The 14,833-nt window shown below is 40.5% G+C and overlaps 1 protein-coding gene across 1 annotated transcript in view; it reads right to left on the bottom strand.

Annotated features, from left to right (window-relative positions):
- AFG2A (AFG2 AAA ATPase homolog A) overlaps positions 1 to 14,833 on the bottom strand; it is a 198,781-nt gene that overhangs the window by 152,277 nt on the left and 31,671 nt on the right. The window contains exons 12-13 of the mRNA XM_070757684.1: positions 4,276 to 4,329; positions 2,631 to 2,710 (exon numbers count right to left, since the gene is read on the bottom strand). Of these exons, the coding sequence (XP_070613785.1) occupies positions 2,631 to 2,710; positions 4,276 to 4,329 (134 nt within the window). The remainder of the gene's footprint in view (positions 1 to 2,630; positions 2,711 to 4,275; positions 4,330 to 14,833) is intronic.

The raw sequence follows: 14,833 nt of genomic DNA, 5'->3' as shown, positions 1-14,833 counted from the left end.
CATTTTTTTACACTTACATTTCCACACCTTTGAAAATGTTAATAGTTCCTGAGTCTTGGAAGGTTGTTTTTTTTTTTTTTGTTTAGTCATGTTAGTCTACTCAGGGCAATGGCATAAAAACTTATGCCTGATGCTTGGGTTCTTATGTTCTGTGTTCCTGGTCTGGATTTCCAGGAGGAATCCATTAAAACCAATAAATCAGTTTTTAATTCAGTGGAGTAAATTTAGAGCGAATCAAAAAAATAAAATCAGAATAATGTTAAGGCCATTCCATTAACTTATTACAAGATCTCCAAAAGACTAACCACTTTTATTTTAGAATAAGGAACAAGAAGAAAGAAAGAAGAAATACACAGCTTCTGGATTTATGTTAGCATTATTCGTTTCACTATATACTTCCCCGGGCCTATATTGTTTATGTATGGTGTGTTGTGTGCATGTTTTTAAATTATGGGTTTTTAGTTTAAATTATTAGATTTGTATTACATATTGTTTTGCTACTATTGTTGTGAGCCGCCCCGAGTCTACGGAGAGGGGCGGCATACAAATTTAAATTTTTTATTATTATTATTATTATTATTATTATTATTATTATTATTATTATTATTATTATTGATGCTTCAGTTACAAATAAAATGGAAGCAACTGTACATTTTCCTGTTCTGCATATGAGTTTTACCCAGCCACCAACCTATATTGCAAATACTTTTTTTAAATGCTGTCAAATGACTTAAACAAGAGTTTAAATCAGGTATCATTGGACAAAAATCTATTGATTGTTTAACGTGACTGGTAGAGCAAAACGACTGAGAATAGTGCGACAATGTTAACAGGTGTTTTCTTGAAAGTCTAAATCTGGTTATAGAAAAGGAAAGTGGATCTACGGAGGCTGCAATTCATTACTATCTTTAATACATTTGCAAATTCCTACTGTGGAAAATCAATCTGTAAAAACAGTCCATTTCCAATTACTGCCTCATCTGGTTTCCTACACCATTCAATTTCAGATGAATGTTATGAGAAGCACATTATGCATTTTACCACCCATCTGGTTCAAATTTAATAATAAAATGTTTATATCCTGCCCTGCTCTTTTCTATGTCTCCCCACAACACAACTTACAGATGTCTTGAATGGAATATGACTTCACAAAGTCATTTGTCACTTTTTACCCCAGCTAGTAAAAAGTTCTCATTTTTTTCCTCCATTTTATATCTACCGTACATTAGATAATAGGTCAAGAACATCCAGCCAGAACCCAACATTTTAAATGCAGATAATGAATATACTTTTTTTATTATTATTATTATACTGTGGACTTTAAATCTTATGTTTAATTTAATATAAGTTTCAAATCTGATAATTTCGCTTTCATTATGCCCATGTTTTGTTTTGTTCAAACACACAATAAATAACAATACAGATTCAAATCACAATAATCCAGTTAAACAAAAGTTCACTGTAGGACTTTCCTATCATGCCTAATTATCATAGAAACATAGAAACATATAAGACTGACGGCAGAAAAAGATCTCATGGTCCATCTAGTCTGCCCTTATACTATTTTCTGTATTTTATCTTAGGGTGGAGATATGTTTATCCCAGGCATGTTTAAATTCAGTTACTGTGGATTTACCAACCACGTCTGCTGGAAGTTTGTTCCAAGGATCTACTACTCTTTCAGTGAAATAATATTTTCTCACGTTGCTTTTGATCCTTCCCCCAACTAACTTCAGATTGTGTCCTCTTGATCTTGTGTTCACTTTCCTATTAAAAACACTTCCTCCTGAACCTTATTTAACCCTTTAACATATTTAAATGTCCCCCCTTTTCCTTCTGTCCTTCAGACTATACAGATTGAGTTCATTAAGTTTTTCCTGATACGTTTTATGCTTAAGACCTTCCACCATTCTTGTAGCCCGTCTTTGGACCCGTTCAATTTTGTCAATATCTTTTTGTAGGTGAGATCTCCAGAACTGAACACAGTATTCCAAATGTGGTCTCACCAGCGCTCTATATAAGGGGATCACAATCTCCCTCTTCCTACTTGTTATACCTCTAGCTATGCAGCCAATCATCCTATTTGCTTTTCCTACTGCCCGACCACACTGCTCACCCATTTTGAGACTGTCAGAAATCACTACCCCTAAATCCTTCTCTTCTGAAGTTTTTTGTTAACACAGAACTGCCAATGCAATACTCAGATTGAGGATTCCTTTTCCCCAAGTGCATTATTTTACATTTGGAAACATTAAACTGCAGTTTCCATTGCTTTGACCATTTATCTACTAAAGCTAAATCATTTACCATATTACAGACCCCTCCAAGAATATCATAATCATAATTCAAGGCAAGGCCCATCTTTAGTACAAGTAAAGGACTGATAGAAATTGGCTTGGTTTCTCCTTTGCTGAGGTTTACTTGATCCATTTCCTCTAAAGTTCACACAATTCTCAAAGCAAACAGAAGGAAAAGATATAGAATGAATATGTACACTGCCCAAAATAAATAAAGGGAACACTCATGTATATCTTAATGTAATTAAACAACCAAATCCAGAAAGTTATAGAATATGTAACTGGAAGTCTCGCATAGCTATAAAAGATGCTTTTATAAATAATTGCTCTTACCTCCCCCGTTCTACAGCCAAGGCATCTAGCTCATCAAAAAACAATATGGATGGTGAAACAGCTCTGGCTTTCCTAAATATCTGAGGGGGGGAAAACATGTACTTAGATGACGGAAAAACATAAATTGTTGAAAAGAATATTATATTCATACACAGGCTTAATAGTTCCATCCAATGTGAATTCCCCAATTCAATAAAGTCTAACCAGGTGGCATTCCCATATCAGTAGATAAATCTGTTAGACTTGCAACAGATAAAAACACTTGGTTGCAAAGTATCAACATTTTAGTTATAAAATTTCTGACAGCCAGCCTGAATCACTTTGAATGATTAAAATGTCTAGTGATTCAGCTGTCAAGTATAGTAGTTTCCAGACCAGGATCAACAATGGTTCAGACAGGTAATATTGTCCTGTATCTGTTTGAGAGGGAGGTGTGTGTGTGTGAAGTACGCATACTTTTCACTCTCTCTTTTTTTTAAAGGTATATTTAGTTTCTCAAATACAATAAAAAGGAAAATAAATCTCATTAAATACATGCAGATCATTGCCCGTTTCTATTTCAGTATACAAATGTTCAATTTCTAATTAATTAGATTCATGAGTAGATAAATGAGTAGATAAATAGATAACTACTATCTTACTAAACATAAATATTATTTTGTTGTTATCTGAGTTTGTATAAGTCTTTTAACATTTCTTTGGGTTATTCTATTCTGCATCCTTTCGTACCATTTATCCCTAATGTCTCTTGTCATTTGTACGGAAACTTCAGATCGTGCAGAATGCAGCTGCGAGAGCAATCATGGGCTTTCCTAAATATGCCCATGTTTCACCAACACTCCGCGGTCTGCATTGGTTGCTGATCAGTTTCCGGTCACAATTCAAAGTGTTGGTTATGACTTATAAAGCCCTTCATGGCATCGGACCAGAATATCTCCGGGACCGCCTTCTGCCGCACGAATCCCAGCGACCGGTTAGGTCCCACAGAGTTGGCCTTCTCCGGGTCCCGTCGACTAAACAATGTCATTTGGCGGGACCCAGGGGAAGAGCCTTCTCTGTGGCGGCACCGGCCCTCTGGAACCAACTCCCCCCAGATATCAGAATTGCCCCCACCCTCCTTGCCTTTTGTAAACTTCTCAAAACCCACCTCTGCCATCAGGCATGGGGGAACGGAAATATCTTCCCCAGGCCTATATAATTTATGTATGGTGTGTTGTGTGCATGTTTTTTAAATTATGGGTTTTTAATTTTGAATTATTAGATTTGTATTGTACATTGTTTCTATCACTGCTGTGAGCCGCTCGGAGTCTACGGAGAGGGGCGGCATACAAATTTAATAAATGAATGAATGAATGAATGAATGAATAAATAAATTAATTAATTAATTTGGTCCATCTCCGTACACCTGTATATTTTCTCTATTATTTGCTTTTCTGACGCAGTGTCTTGATTTTTCCAATTTTGGGCATATGTTAATCTCATTGCAGTGATTATATGGGTCATCAAATGAAGTGTTGGTTTTGGGTATTTCTTATCCCATATTCCTAATAGGAAAGCTTTCACTCTCATCATGCAATCTATGGTTAGTTTACCCCTCCTTTAAGCAAATATAAATTGTTGTACTGTTAAGCTTATTATACTTAACCTCTCTGACTGCACGTTCAGATTCCCCAACGTATTTGTTCATCAATTCAGGTCCCTGCATGGGGAAAAAAAGTCGAACAACTTTCAAGGATGTTTCCTTTACATCATACTTTAAAAAAAACCAATTTGAAGACAATTCTTGTAAGTTTTTTATTTATTATAAAAATGTTGGAAGACGCATGCTGTTCCCTGATCAATCAACCTAATTAGTCTGGATTGGCTAAATTTCCACTGATTTTTAAATAGTCTTAATTTCTGGACTCAACCCTCCCGTCTACACATTACTTGAGGCCTTTTTCTTCTATCTCTATCCAATCTCTAGTTTTACACCCTAAATTCAGGAAAAAGAATTGTACCACCTCTGCAATCAGTAAATAAGTATTATATAAATATGAATTAGCATTCCTCAGCTTTGTGATCATGAAAAAGAGAGAAAGCAAACTATTTGTGCCTATGTCTTTTTTATATTATCTATTAGTTAGATAAAGTGATATTCTACATTACTTTTGCAGGCTTGATAGTATATATGCAAACATCAAGACTTAGGAAGATTCTAGAACAAAATGCAAGTAATTAAACCATATCTATGTTGAAAGGAATTAATAATAATAATAATAATAATAATAATAATAATAATAATAATAATAATTTATTGCATTTGTATGCCGCCCTCTCCGTAGACTCGGGGCGGCTAACAACAATAATAAAAACAACATGTACAATCCAATAATAAAAAAACAACTAAAACCCCTATTATAAAACCAAACATACACACAAACATACCATGCATAACTTGTAATGGCCTAGGGGGAAGGGCTATCTCAACTCCCCCATGCCTGGCGGTATAAATGAGTAGTTTATGAAAGACAGGGAGGGTGGGGGCAGTTCTAATCTCCGGGGGGGAGTTGGTTCCAGAGGGCCAGGGCCGCCATAGAGAATGCTCTTCCCCTGGGGCCCACCAAACGACATTGTTTAGTCGACGGGACCCGGAGAAGGCCAACTCTGTGGGACCTTATCGGTCGCTGGGATTCGTGCGGTAGCAGGCGGTTCCGGAGGTAATCTGGTCCAATGCTATGTAGGGCTTTAAAGGTCATGACCAACACTTTGAATTGTGACCGGAATCTGATCAGCAGCCAATGCAAGCCAATGCAAGCCACGGAGTGTTGAAGAAACGTGGGCGAATAAAGTCCTGATTATAAGATGAAAAGCATGAATTGGTCAAAGATAATCAAAACTTAAATTTTGATAGAGGTAGGCTCAAACCAGAATAATATATAACATCTTGATTTTTCCACTTAGAGTAAAGAAAAATACATAGGATGAAAGAACCAGGTATAGGATGAAAAATACCTGGTTTGTTAATAGTACAGTGAAATGAAGCTTAGAATTATGTTCACAACAAACTGAAAATGAACGAGCAGTAAAATGTGGCTCCTAAAAAGGGAAATTATATTTTAGGCCACATCAATAGAAATAGTTTCCAAATCATGAGAAATGTCAGTTCAATTAGCAATTATGTTATTTTTTTCAGTATCTGCTTTTGTCATACTTACTTCAAAAAATACAGTACATGTGGTAGTACGTTTTAAGAAAGATTCAGAGAAAATGGAAAGAGGCTTTGAAAAGAAAGATAGAGAGAACTGACTATATTAAGAAAATTTATTCGGGGCCAATATAACAGCAGTATTCAAATATCTAAAAGATTGATACAGGATCCACAATTATGGATGTAGATAGGGCTCACTTAAGGACCATTCATTTAGCAACTTTGAAGTTACAACATGCTAGTACTTATGTCTGGTCATTAAAGTCACAGCCATTGCAGCACTTGAGGTCACATGATCAAAATTCAAGCATTTGGCAACCCACCCACATTTATGACCAGAGGGTGCATTTCAACTTATCCACACCAATCTATCTCATACCCATCTCTGATCTTTTGGGTGCCCTGTACTCCGCCACCTCCTGCCATTCCCAACTGACCTTTGCCATTCTCTAATTGCTGCCTCCCAAAAATTCAAGGGTACAAATTGCAGACACACACACGTTTGAAAATTCAAAACAATGTTCTTTATCACAAAATTCAAAATAAACTAAGCACACTTTTTGTATTGCAAAGAACACTCATCCCAAAACAACCGGGTAGTCTGTACAATTTCCTTTAAGCAGTCATTAAGTACTTAGCTAGCAGCTGTGAAGAAACTTCACACCCCTTCTTCTTCCAACGAAGTGACACACATACACACACACATTGCTCTGCTTTGGTTTCAAAGGCGTGAAAAAATCAACAAAAGTCCAGAAAACAGCAACACACGATTCCTGAAGAACTGCGATCAGATACTCTTTCACAACGGCCAAACCCACACGCTGCTATTTATAGCAGCAGCCCTAATTACTGGAGCCCCACTCAACCACAGGTGGCCTCATTTTCTCTTGTAATAATCCTTCAGTTGTTGTCTCCTATGCATCACTCTACGCATGCGTGGATGTGTCATTAATTCTTGTTCAGAATCCAAAGATGATACAGATGATTGATCTCCTCCTGGGCTGTCTGCCAAAGTCCCCTTTTCCCTGTCACTCACGCTTCCTTGGTTAGAGGAGGCTTCGTCGGCAGATTCCATCGGGAGCAAAACAGGCCTGCGGCATGTGGATGTCTCCCCCACATCCACCTGCACATTCCTTGGGGCAGGAGCTGGGCCAGAGCTAACCACAACAAGCAGAGAGTTATATTTATTGACCTAAATGCTCTCTAGGGTTATATCAAGTTAATTATAAGATCCTTTTTAAAAAAGATTTTATCTTATGAATTTCAGGTTACTCATTTAATAAGAACAATTCATGAGGAACAGTCCAAAGACCCTTTCAGAGCATTAACCAATCTTCTTCCAGAAATGTAATGATAATTACTCATAAAGTCAAGATGTAGGTCTTCCCAAAACCATTAATCTATTTAACTGCTGCAGCCAAGAAATAAAGACAAAGAAATGGCAAAACTAAACTGTAAAGCATTTTGTTGTAATTGATGCAGATGACAACCCGAACTTAAGCCCATGTCAAGTGCAGTAAACCACAAAGTATCTGAAGAAGGATACAGGAAGTTAGCAAAGCCAAAGTCAAGTCAATAATCTGCCAACAGAATATATTTTGAAAGTACTGCTAATTGGAAAAAGAAAAGCTAAATGAAATGGCTCATATGTAAGAGGAAAAGAAAGACACGAGGAACATTTTCTACCAAAGCCTTTACCACAATTGTACATGCTTGAAAAATTAAAATACATTTCAAGCCGCTGCCTCTATGCCTCATCTGCATAAATTTGTGCTTTGAGATCATTCAAGTTTTAAAACCTACAAAATTCAAGATCACGTGAGAGCCTTTTAGAAATATCAATTATTTTACATGTCTTTTCAGAGAACCACACAACTGACATACGAAGCAACTTATGTATATACCGTATTTTCCGGCGTATAAGACGACTGGGCGTATAAGACGACCCCCTAACTTTTCCAGTTAAAATATAGAATTTGAGATATACTCGCCGTATAAGACTACCCCTCTTCTGTACATCATAGACCTGACTGAGTCTAGGTCTATGATGTACTTGCATTGAGAAAAAAATCATTTCTGAACATGATAACACAATATTTTAATTACTAATGATGAAGATCTTATTGTTAAAATTATGAATGAATTATTTAGAGAGAGAGAGCCAAGTGGGAGCACTCTTCTGTCTATCTCTCCATATGTCTCTGTCTATCTGTCTTGTCTGCCTCTCATATTTCTCCTCACCACAATTAAGTTTATTATTATAACTCATCATAATTTGTCAACACAAAAAGGTGAACCTGGCTATTTTTCTTTCTCCTACCATCTATTCTGCAGGTATCTTTCAGTCTAACATGCAGCATGCTGACACCTATGTGAGAATCTATTATGGAATGAGAATCTGTATGTGATATCATGATATGGCAATCCAAACAGCCCATCCATTTTTTCCTCTTTCCGCACTTTCTGTCTTTATCCTCTTGCAATGTCACTTAAACAGATTTTAACTTGTCGGGTTTAATTAGTGACCCTGCCAATTTTCAGTACTGTGCAGTGTGCTATGATACAGAGCAGGGTGAATAATATGACCTCAGCTTTTAAAGTTATTTTAAAATGTTGCCTAAGAAATATGGAAAGAGGATTCTTTTTGGAGGAAAAGTACATTTTCAATGGTTAAACATAAGAACAAATACAAACAGGCAGAAATAAATGCATCCAGTTTAACATTCAATTTTGCAACCACTAATAATGTTGGTCAAGTAGGTACAAAAATACCTGGGGAAATGATCAAAGTCTGGGAAATGGGTCCCTTGTCAGTTAAAAGGAGTGCTGATTTACCACCTGCTAGAGCAGTGATTTTCAACCTTTTTTGAGCCGCAGCACATTTTTTACATTTACAAAATCCTGGGGCACACCACCAACCAAAATTACACAAATCTAATAAATAAATAAATACATACATACACACACACACACACACACACACACATAAATAACCCCCTCATATATACAATCCCATGTAACATCCCCTTATAAATACAGTCAATCATCAATCATCCCTCCTCAAATTTATACCACTGTCTCATTTCTGGGTTATTCTCCTGTCTTTCCCCCTTTTCTCTCTCATGTTTCTCATTTCTCTCTCTTCCTCCCTTTTTCCCTCATTCCTTCTCCCTCTCACTTCTCCTCTTTTTCCATCCCTGTCTCTCTCCCCCCCCTTACGTGTGTGTGTATACACACTCGAACCATTTCCAAAACCAGTTGAGGGCTGGTTTTTTTTTCTCTTTTATTCTTTTCAAACACAGGTGTGGGCTGGGGGGGGGTGTTTCTTATTATTTGGGTGCTTTTTACCATATGCTTCAAGAATCACCTCTCTCCCTCTCTCTTGTTCTCTCTCTCTCTTGTTCTCTCTTATTTTCTTTCTGAGGCTCCTCCCACAACGGTGGCTACAGCGGCGCTGGCGATCCGGCCGCTAGCCGCTCCGAGCGCTGTGGGAACGCCCACCCCTCTCACAGTCCGGTCCCGGGATGACAGTAAAGGGGCTGCTTCCCATCCTCCTTCTCAGAAGGTTTCCTTCTGAGCAAGCTGGCAGGAGGATGGGAAGCAGCCCCTTTACTGTCAGCCCGGGACCGGACTGTGAGAGGGGTGGGCGTTCCCACACCGCTCGGAGCGGCTAGCGGCCGCATCGCCAGTGCCGTTGCAGCCACCGCTAATGTAAAGGGGCTGCTTCCCGGCGGCAGGAACTGCGGGGGGTAGCCGGCGTAACGAGCCCTTGCCACAGCTATCCGCCGCTTCTTTCTTCTCCGCCTCGCCTCCGCTATTCCCGCCGCCGCCTTTGCTCTCCCCGCCGGGCAAGAGGCAAAGGCGGCGGCGGGAGTAGCGGAGGCAAGGCGGAGAACAAAGAAGCGGCGGATAGCTGTGGCAAGGGCTCGTTACGCCGGCTACCCCCCGCAGTTCCTGCCGCCGGGAGTGGCGCTCCACCCCAGCAAAGCCGGCGGCGGGAGTGGCGTCGTCCAGCAATAGCAGCGCTTCGATGAAGCCGGCGAGGGAGCTCCGGAATCGGTTGGCGCTCGCCCGACGCCTTGTTTTTTTATTTCCCCCTTTGGTTTCTCTTCACAGGCGGGAGTTCGGGAGGCAAGGGAGCGCTCGAGGAGACAGCGTCTTGCGGCATCGCCTCCCGTTGGGTTTATGACGAAGGGACGCTCAGCAACTTCTTTTTCCTTTCGGCGCCATAGCCACCCGCAGTCCCCGGAGCCGGCGGGTTGAGGCAAAGGGCTGCGTTTCCCTTCCCTCCCTCCCTCCTGCCCCCGTCCTGAATGGAAGCCCCGCTCGGCCAAGCAGCCCGGGATCTCCGCCGCTTGCAAACCGGGCGGGCGGAGCGGACCCGCGCTCACTTTCGGCTCCGGGGACTGCGGATGGCTATGGCGCCGAAAGGAAAAAGAAGTTGCTGAGCGATGCCGCAAGACGCTGTCTCCTCGAGCGCTCCCTTGCCTCCCGAACTCCCGCCTGTGAAGAGAAACCAAAGGGGGAAATAAAAAAACAACGCGCTGCTGTTGCTGCTGTCGCTGCCGCCTGAGGCGGCGGCACTCGAATCTGGCGTGGTGGAAAATCTTTGCCTGCCTCCAGATTTTCCACCACGCCAGATTCGAGTGCCGCCGCCTCAGGCGGCAGCGACAGCAGCAACAGCAGCGCTTTTTCCTTTCGGCGCCATAGCCATCCGCAGTCCCCGGAGCCGAAAGTGAGCGCGGGTCCGCTCCCCCCCCTCCTCCCGCCCGCGGCTGTGGAATGGGCGCAGTATCCGGCCTATAAGACGACCCCCCACTTTGGAAAAGATTTTCAGGGGTTAAAAAGTCGTCTTATACGCCGGAAAATACGGTACGTATGTATGTATGTATGTATGTATGTATGTATGTATGTATGTATTCATTCATTCATTCATTCATTCATTCATTCATTCATTCATTCATTTGATTCCTATGCCGCCCTTCTCAACCGATTCAGGGCGGTATTGCAAAAGGTTTTTTAAAATATACATGATACAACCAACCCTCTTTGGGAGAGGTAGTCTTGTAGGAAATGTCAAAAAAATACTAATGTACCGCATTTTTCAGATTATAAGATCTACTTTTTTACTCCCCAAAAGAGGGTGAAAACTTGAGTGCGTCTTATACACCGAACGTAACCCCCATTCAGCCACCCACATCCTTGTCTCTGCCTCCCAGCAATATACCTCCTTGCAGCAAACAGCACAGAGCCTGAATAGCAGAAGCAACCCATTATCAGCCTCCGAACACCCAACTGATTCAGCACAGGCAGGTCATCTGATAGAACTGAAAGTGAAACTAACTGCAAGGAGGCAAATTGCTGGGAAGTGGACCGGTGGCAATATTGGACTGCTGAAACTGCAAGGAGGTAACTCAATAACAACTTGGGCGTCCTCCTCGATCCACAGCTGACATTGGAACATCATCTTTCGGCTGTGGCGAGGAGGGCGTTTGCCCAGGTTCACCTGGTGCACCAGTTGCGGCCCTATTTGGACAGGGAGTCATTGCTCACGGTCACTCATGCCCTCATCACCTCGAGGTTCGATTACTGCAACGCTCTCTACATGGGGCAACCTTTGAAAAGCGTTCGAAAACTTCAGATCGTGCAGAACGCAGCCGCTAGAGCCACTGTGGGGCTTCCAAGATTCGCCCACATTTCTTCAACACTCCGTGGCTTGCATTGGCTGCCGATCAGTTTCTGGTCACAATTCAAAGTGTTGGTCATGACCTTTAAAGCCCTACATGGCATTGGACCAGATTACCTCCGGAACCACCTGCTACCGCACAAATCCCAGCGACCGATAAGGTCCCACAGAGTTGGCCTTCTCCGGGTCCCGTCGACTAAACAATGTCATTTGGCGGGCCCCAGGGGAAGAGCCTTCTCTGTGGCGGCCCCGGCCCTATGGAACCACTCCCCCCAGAGATCAGAACTGCCCCCACCCTCCCTGTCTTTCGTAAACTACTCAAGACTCACTTGTACCGCCAGGCATGGGGGAGTTGAGATATTCCTTCCCCCTAGGCCATTACAAGTTATGCATGGTATGTTTGTGTGTATGTTTGGTTTTATAATAAGGGTTTTTAGTTGTTTTATTATTGGATTGTTACATGTTGTTTTTATCATTGTTGTTAGCCGCCCCGAGTCTACGGAGAGGGGCGGCATACAAATCCAATAAATTATTATTATTGTTGTTGTTGTTGTTGTTGTTGTTGTTGTTGTTGTTGTTGTTATAAAGGTCAATAGAATGTTCAGATCATTACACTTATTTTTTAAAGACTGCTTTATTATTGTTCTAGACAACGTAACAAAATGAAGAAACTTTTTAAAATAAATGTTTGATCTGAAGAGGCCCAGTGCTATTGTATCTTTTAAATAACAGAGAATACTTCCAAAAAGCCATATCAATGTTAAAGATCTGTAAAAGTATAATAAAAAATGCAGCAGTGTCCTGTTTTAGTATTAAGATAAGGCAGCTGAGTTAAACCCTGACTTAGTCATGTTTGGACTAGATTTAAGAAAACTTTCTGGCATTAATATACTGCCATAATATACATTTATCAAATTCTTTATTATTTCTATGGGTCAGACACACATGCACAGAAATACACAGCAAATAGCAAATATATCATCTGTGCTGTTTGCTGGGAGACAAATTGCTGGGATGTAGAGGTCTTTTTTTCTTTTTTCCTCTCCCCAAACTAAAGTGCATCTTATACTCTGGTGTATCTTACACTCTGAAAAATACAGTAACTATTTTTTGTTGCTTTTTCCTCCACTGCTCACTGCACATAAAATGCCAAACACTTTTCCATTCCGCAAAATTTCAAGGGAACTAGACAACTGGAATCCTTTAGCGGAGGAAGAGAATCACAATAGAAAATTTCAACTTCTTTTTTTCTGTGTGTGCATATGTATCCCTTACCCCCTAAAGAAGTGACCCAAACCTTTTGGACATCAGTTCGGGGGGGGGGAATCCATGCACTGGGGCTGGGGCTTCACACATTATCTGGATCCCACACATGCACAGATGAAGTTTCACTTGCTTGTGTGGACCAGTTCCCAATAGGTTGTGGACCATTATTGGTCCGCGGCCTATGGGTTGGGGACCCCTGCCCTAGAGCTTCATATCTGATACATAATCATGGAAAGTATTGAAATAAATTAATAAAAATACAAGTTCTTTTACAAAAATTAAAGGCTAGAATTAGCACAAAACATAGTACAGTAATCCCTCACCTATCGCTGGTTCCAGACCCGGCCGCGATAGGTGAAATCCGCGATGGGGAATTTATCGACTGATAGTACTTATTTAAGTATTTATATTGTAATTGTTTGGTAGTTTTCATTGTTTTAAGTGTTTATAAACCCTTCCCACACAGTATTTATTTTAGATACAGTATTTAAATACAGTATTTACAATTTTAGATATTTTTTTTAAAAAAACCTGCCGATCGAGTTCGGTGGGTTGTTTAAATCTGCCGATCGACTTCCTCAGAAACCCGCGAACCAGCGAAGATCCGTGAATGATTTTTCTCATTAATATTTCTTGAAAACCCGCGATGAAGTGAAGCCGCAGTAGGTGAAGCGCGGTATAGTGAGGGACTACTGTATCCCATTTACCCTCATTCTTTTTTAGCTTAGACTCTGAGCTAAGCTACTTTTTTCTTATAATAAACATATATAAAAGAAATAAACGGGTTTACACCTTCTGAAAGAAAAAGTAGCAATTCAGCTTTTGATTTTAGATTGTGTTTCGATTCTAATTTTGAAGACCTTAGTGGAAAGCTTTTTTCTCCTTACAATATTTTAAATATATAAATGAGAACTAGTTTGATCTATTGGTTAAAGCAGTGTTTCCCAACCTTGGCAACTTGGAGATATCTGGACTTCGACTCCCAGAATTCCCCAGCCAGCATTCGCTGGCTGGGGAATTCTGGGAGTTGAAGTCCAAATATCTTCAAGTTGCCAAGGTTGGGAAACACTGGGTTAAAGCACCAGGCTAGTAACCAGAGGAATGTGAGTTCAAGTTTTAGGCATGGAATCTAGTTGGGTAGCTTTGGAGCAGTCCAGTCACACTTTTGGCCCACCAAGGCTTTGGTGACAAACTGCTTAGTCAATTGCAACCAATGGATTAATATTTGGTTTATCTGGAAATGATAAATGTGTGACAATGCTAGGAAGAAAATAAAAATAAAAATAGCAACAACATATTAACGTACAGGAAACCATCTGGTGATTTGATGATGTAACTGGAAGAAACCAAGCTGACATCAATTTGATTCATAGCTTCAAAGTGCAAATAATTTAATTTTAAAAAACAAAGTAGCTCTGAAAGATGTTATCTCAAGCCATTTTTATGGAATATAGGAATAAAAATTGGAAGTTTAACTACCAGTCTTTCCACTCTTATTCTGACTTTTTATTTGTAAAACAAATCACGCAATGAAATTGCAACCATTTTGGTACCAAATTATTGTGGCACTACTTTGAGGTGTTTTATTGCACTATTATATATTATAGCTATGAAGAAGCCAGAAATTTAGCTAAGCAAGTAGCAAACCTTCCTTTTCTTCCTCTAAATCAGTGTTTCCCAACCTTTTTTGAGCCGCGGCACATTATTCATATTTTCAAAATCCTGGGGAACACTGAACGGGGGGGGGGGGGGGGGTGTTGGCTAAAAAAAAGTTTGGACAAGAAAAATATCTCTTCCTCCATTTTGCTCTATTTCTCCCTCCCTCTTTCTCTCTCTTCTTTCTCCCTTCCTTCCCTTCTTTCTCTTTCTCCCTTCCTTCCCTTCTTTCTCTTTCTCCATCCCTCTTTCTTTCTTCCTCTCTTTTTTGCTCTCTTTCTTTCTCCCTCCTTCCCTCCCTCTATGTCTTTCTCTCTCCCTTGCTCTCTCTGCCTCTCTTGCTATCTCTCTTTCATTCTCTCTCTTTCTCTCTCTTTCTCTCTCTTTCTCTGTCTCTCTTGCTGT

Source organism: Erythrolamprus reginae, chromosome 7, assembly GCF_031021105.1.
Source record: "Erythrolamprus reginae isolate rEryReg1 chromosome 7, rEryReg1.hap1, whole genome shotgun sequence".
Taxonomy (NCBI): domain Eukaryota; kingdom Metazoa; phylum Chordata; class Lepidosauria; order Squamata; family Dipsadidae; genus Erythrolamprus; species Erythrolamprus reginae.
Note: the sequence above shows the minus strand (reverse complement) of the source record. Positions and strands in the feature narration are given on the sequence as shown.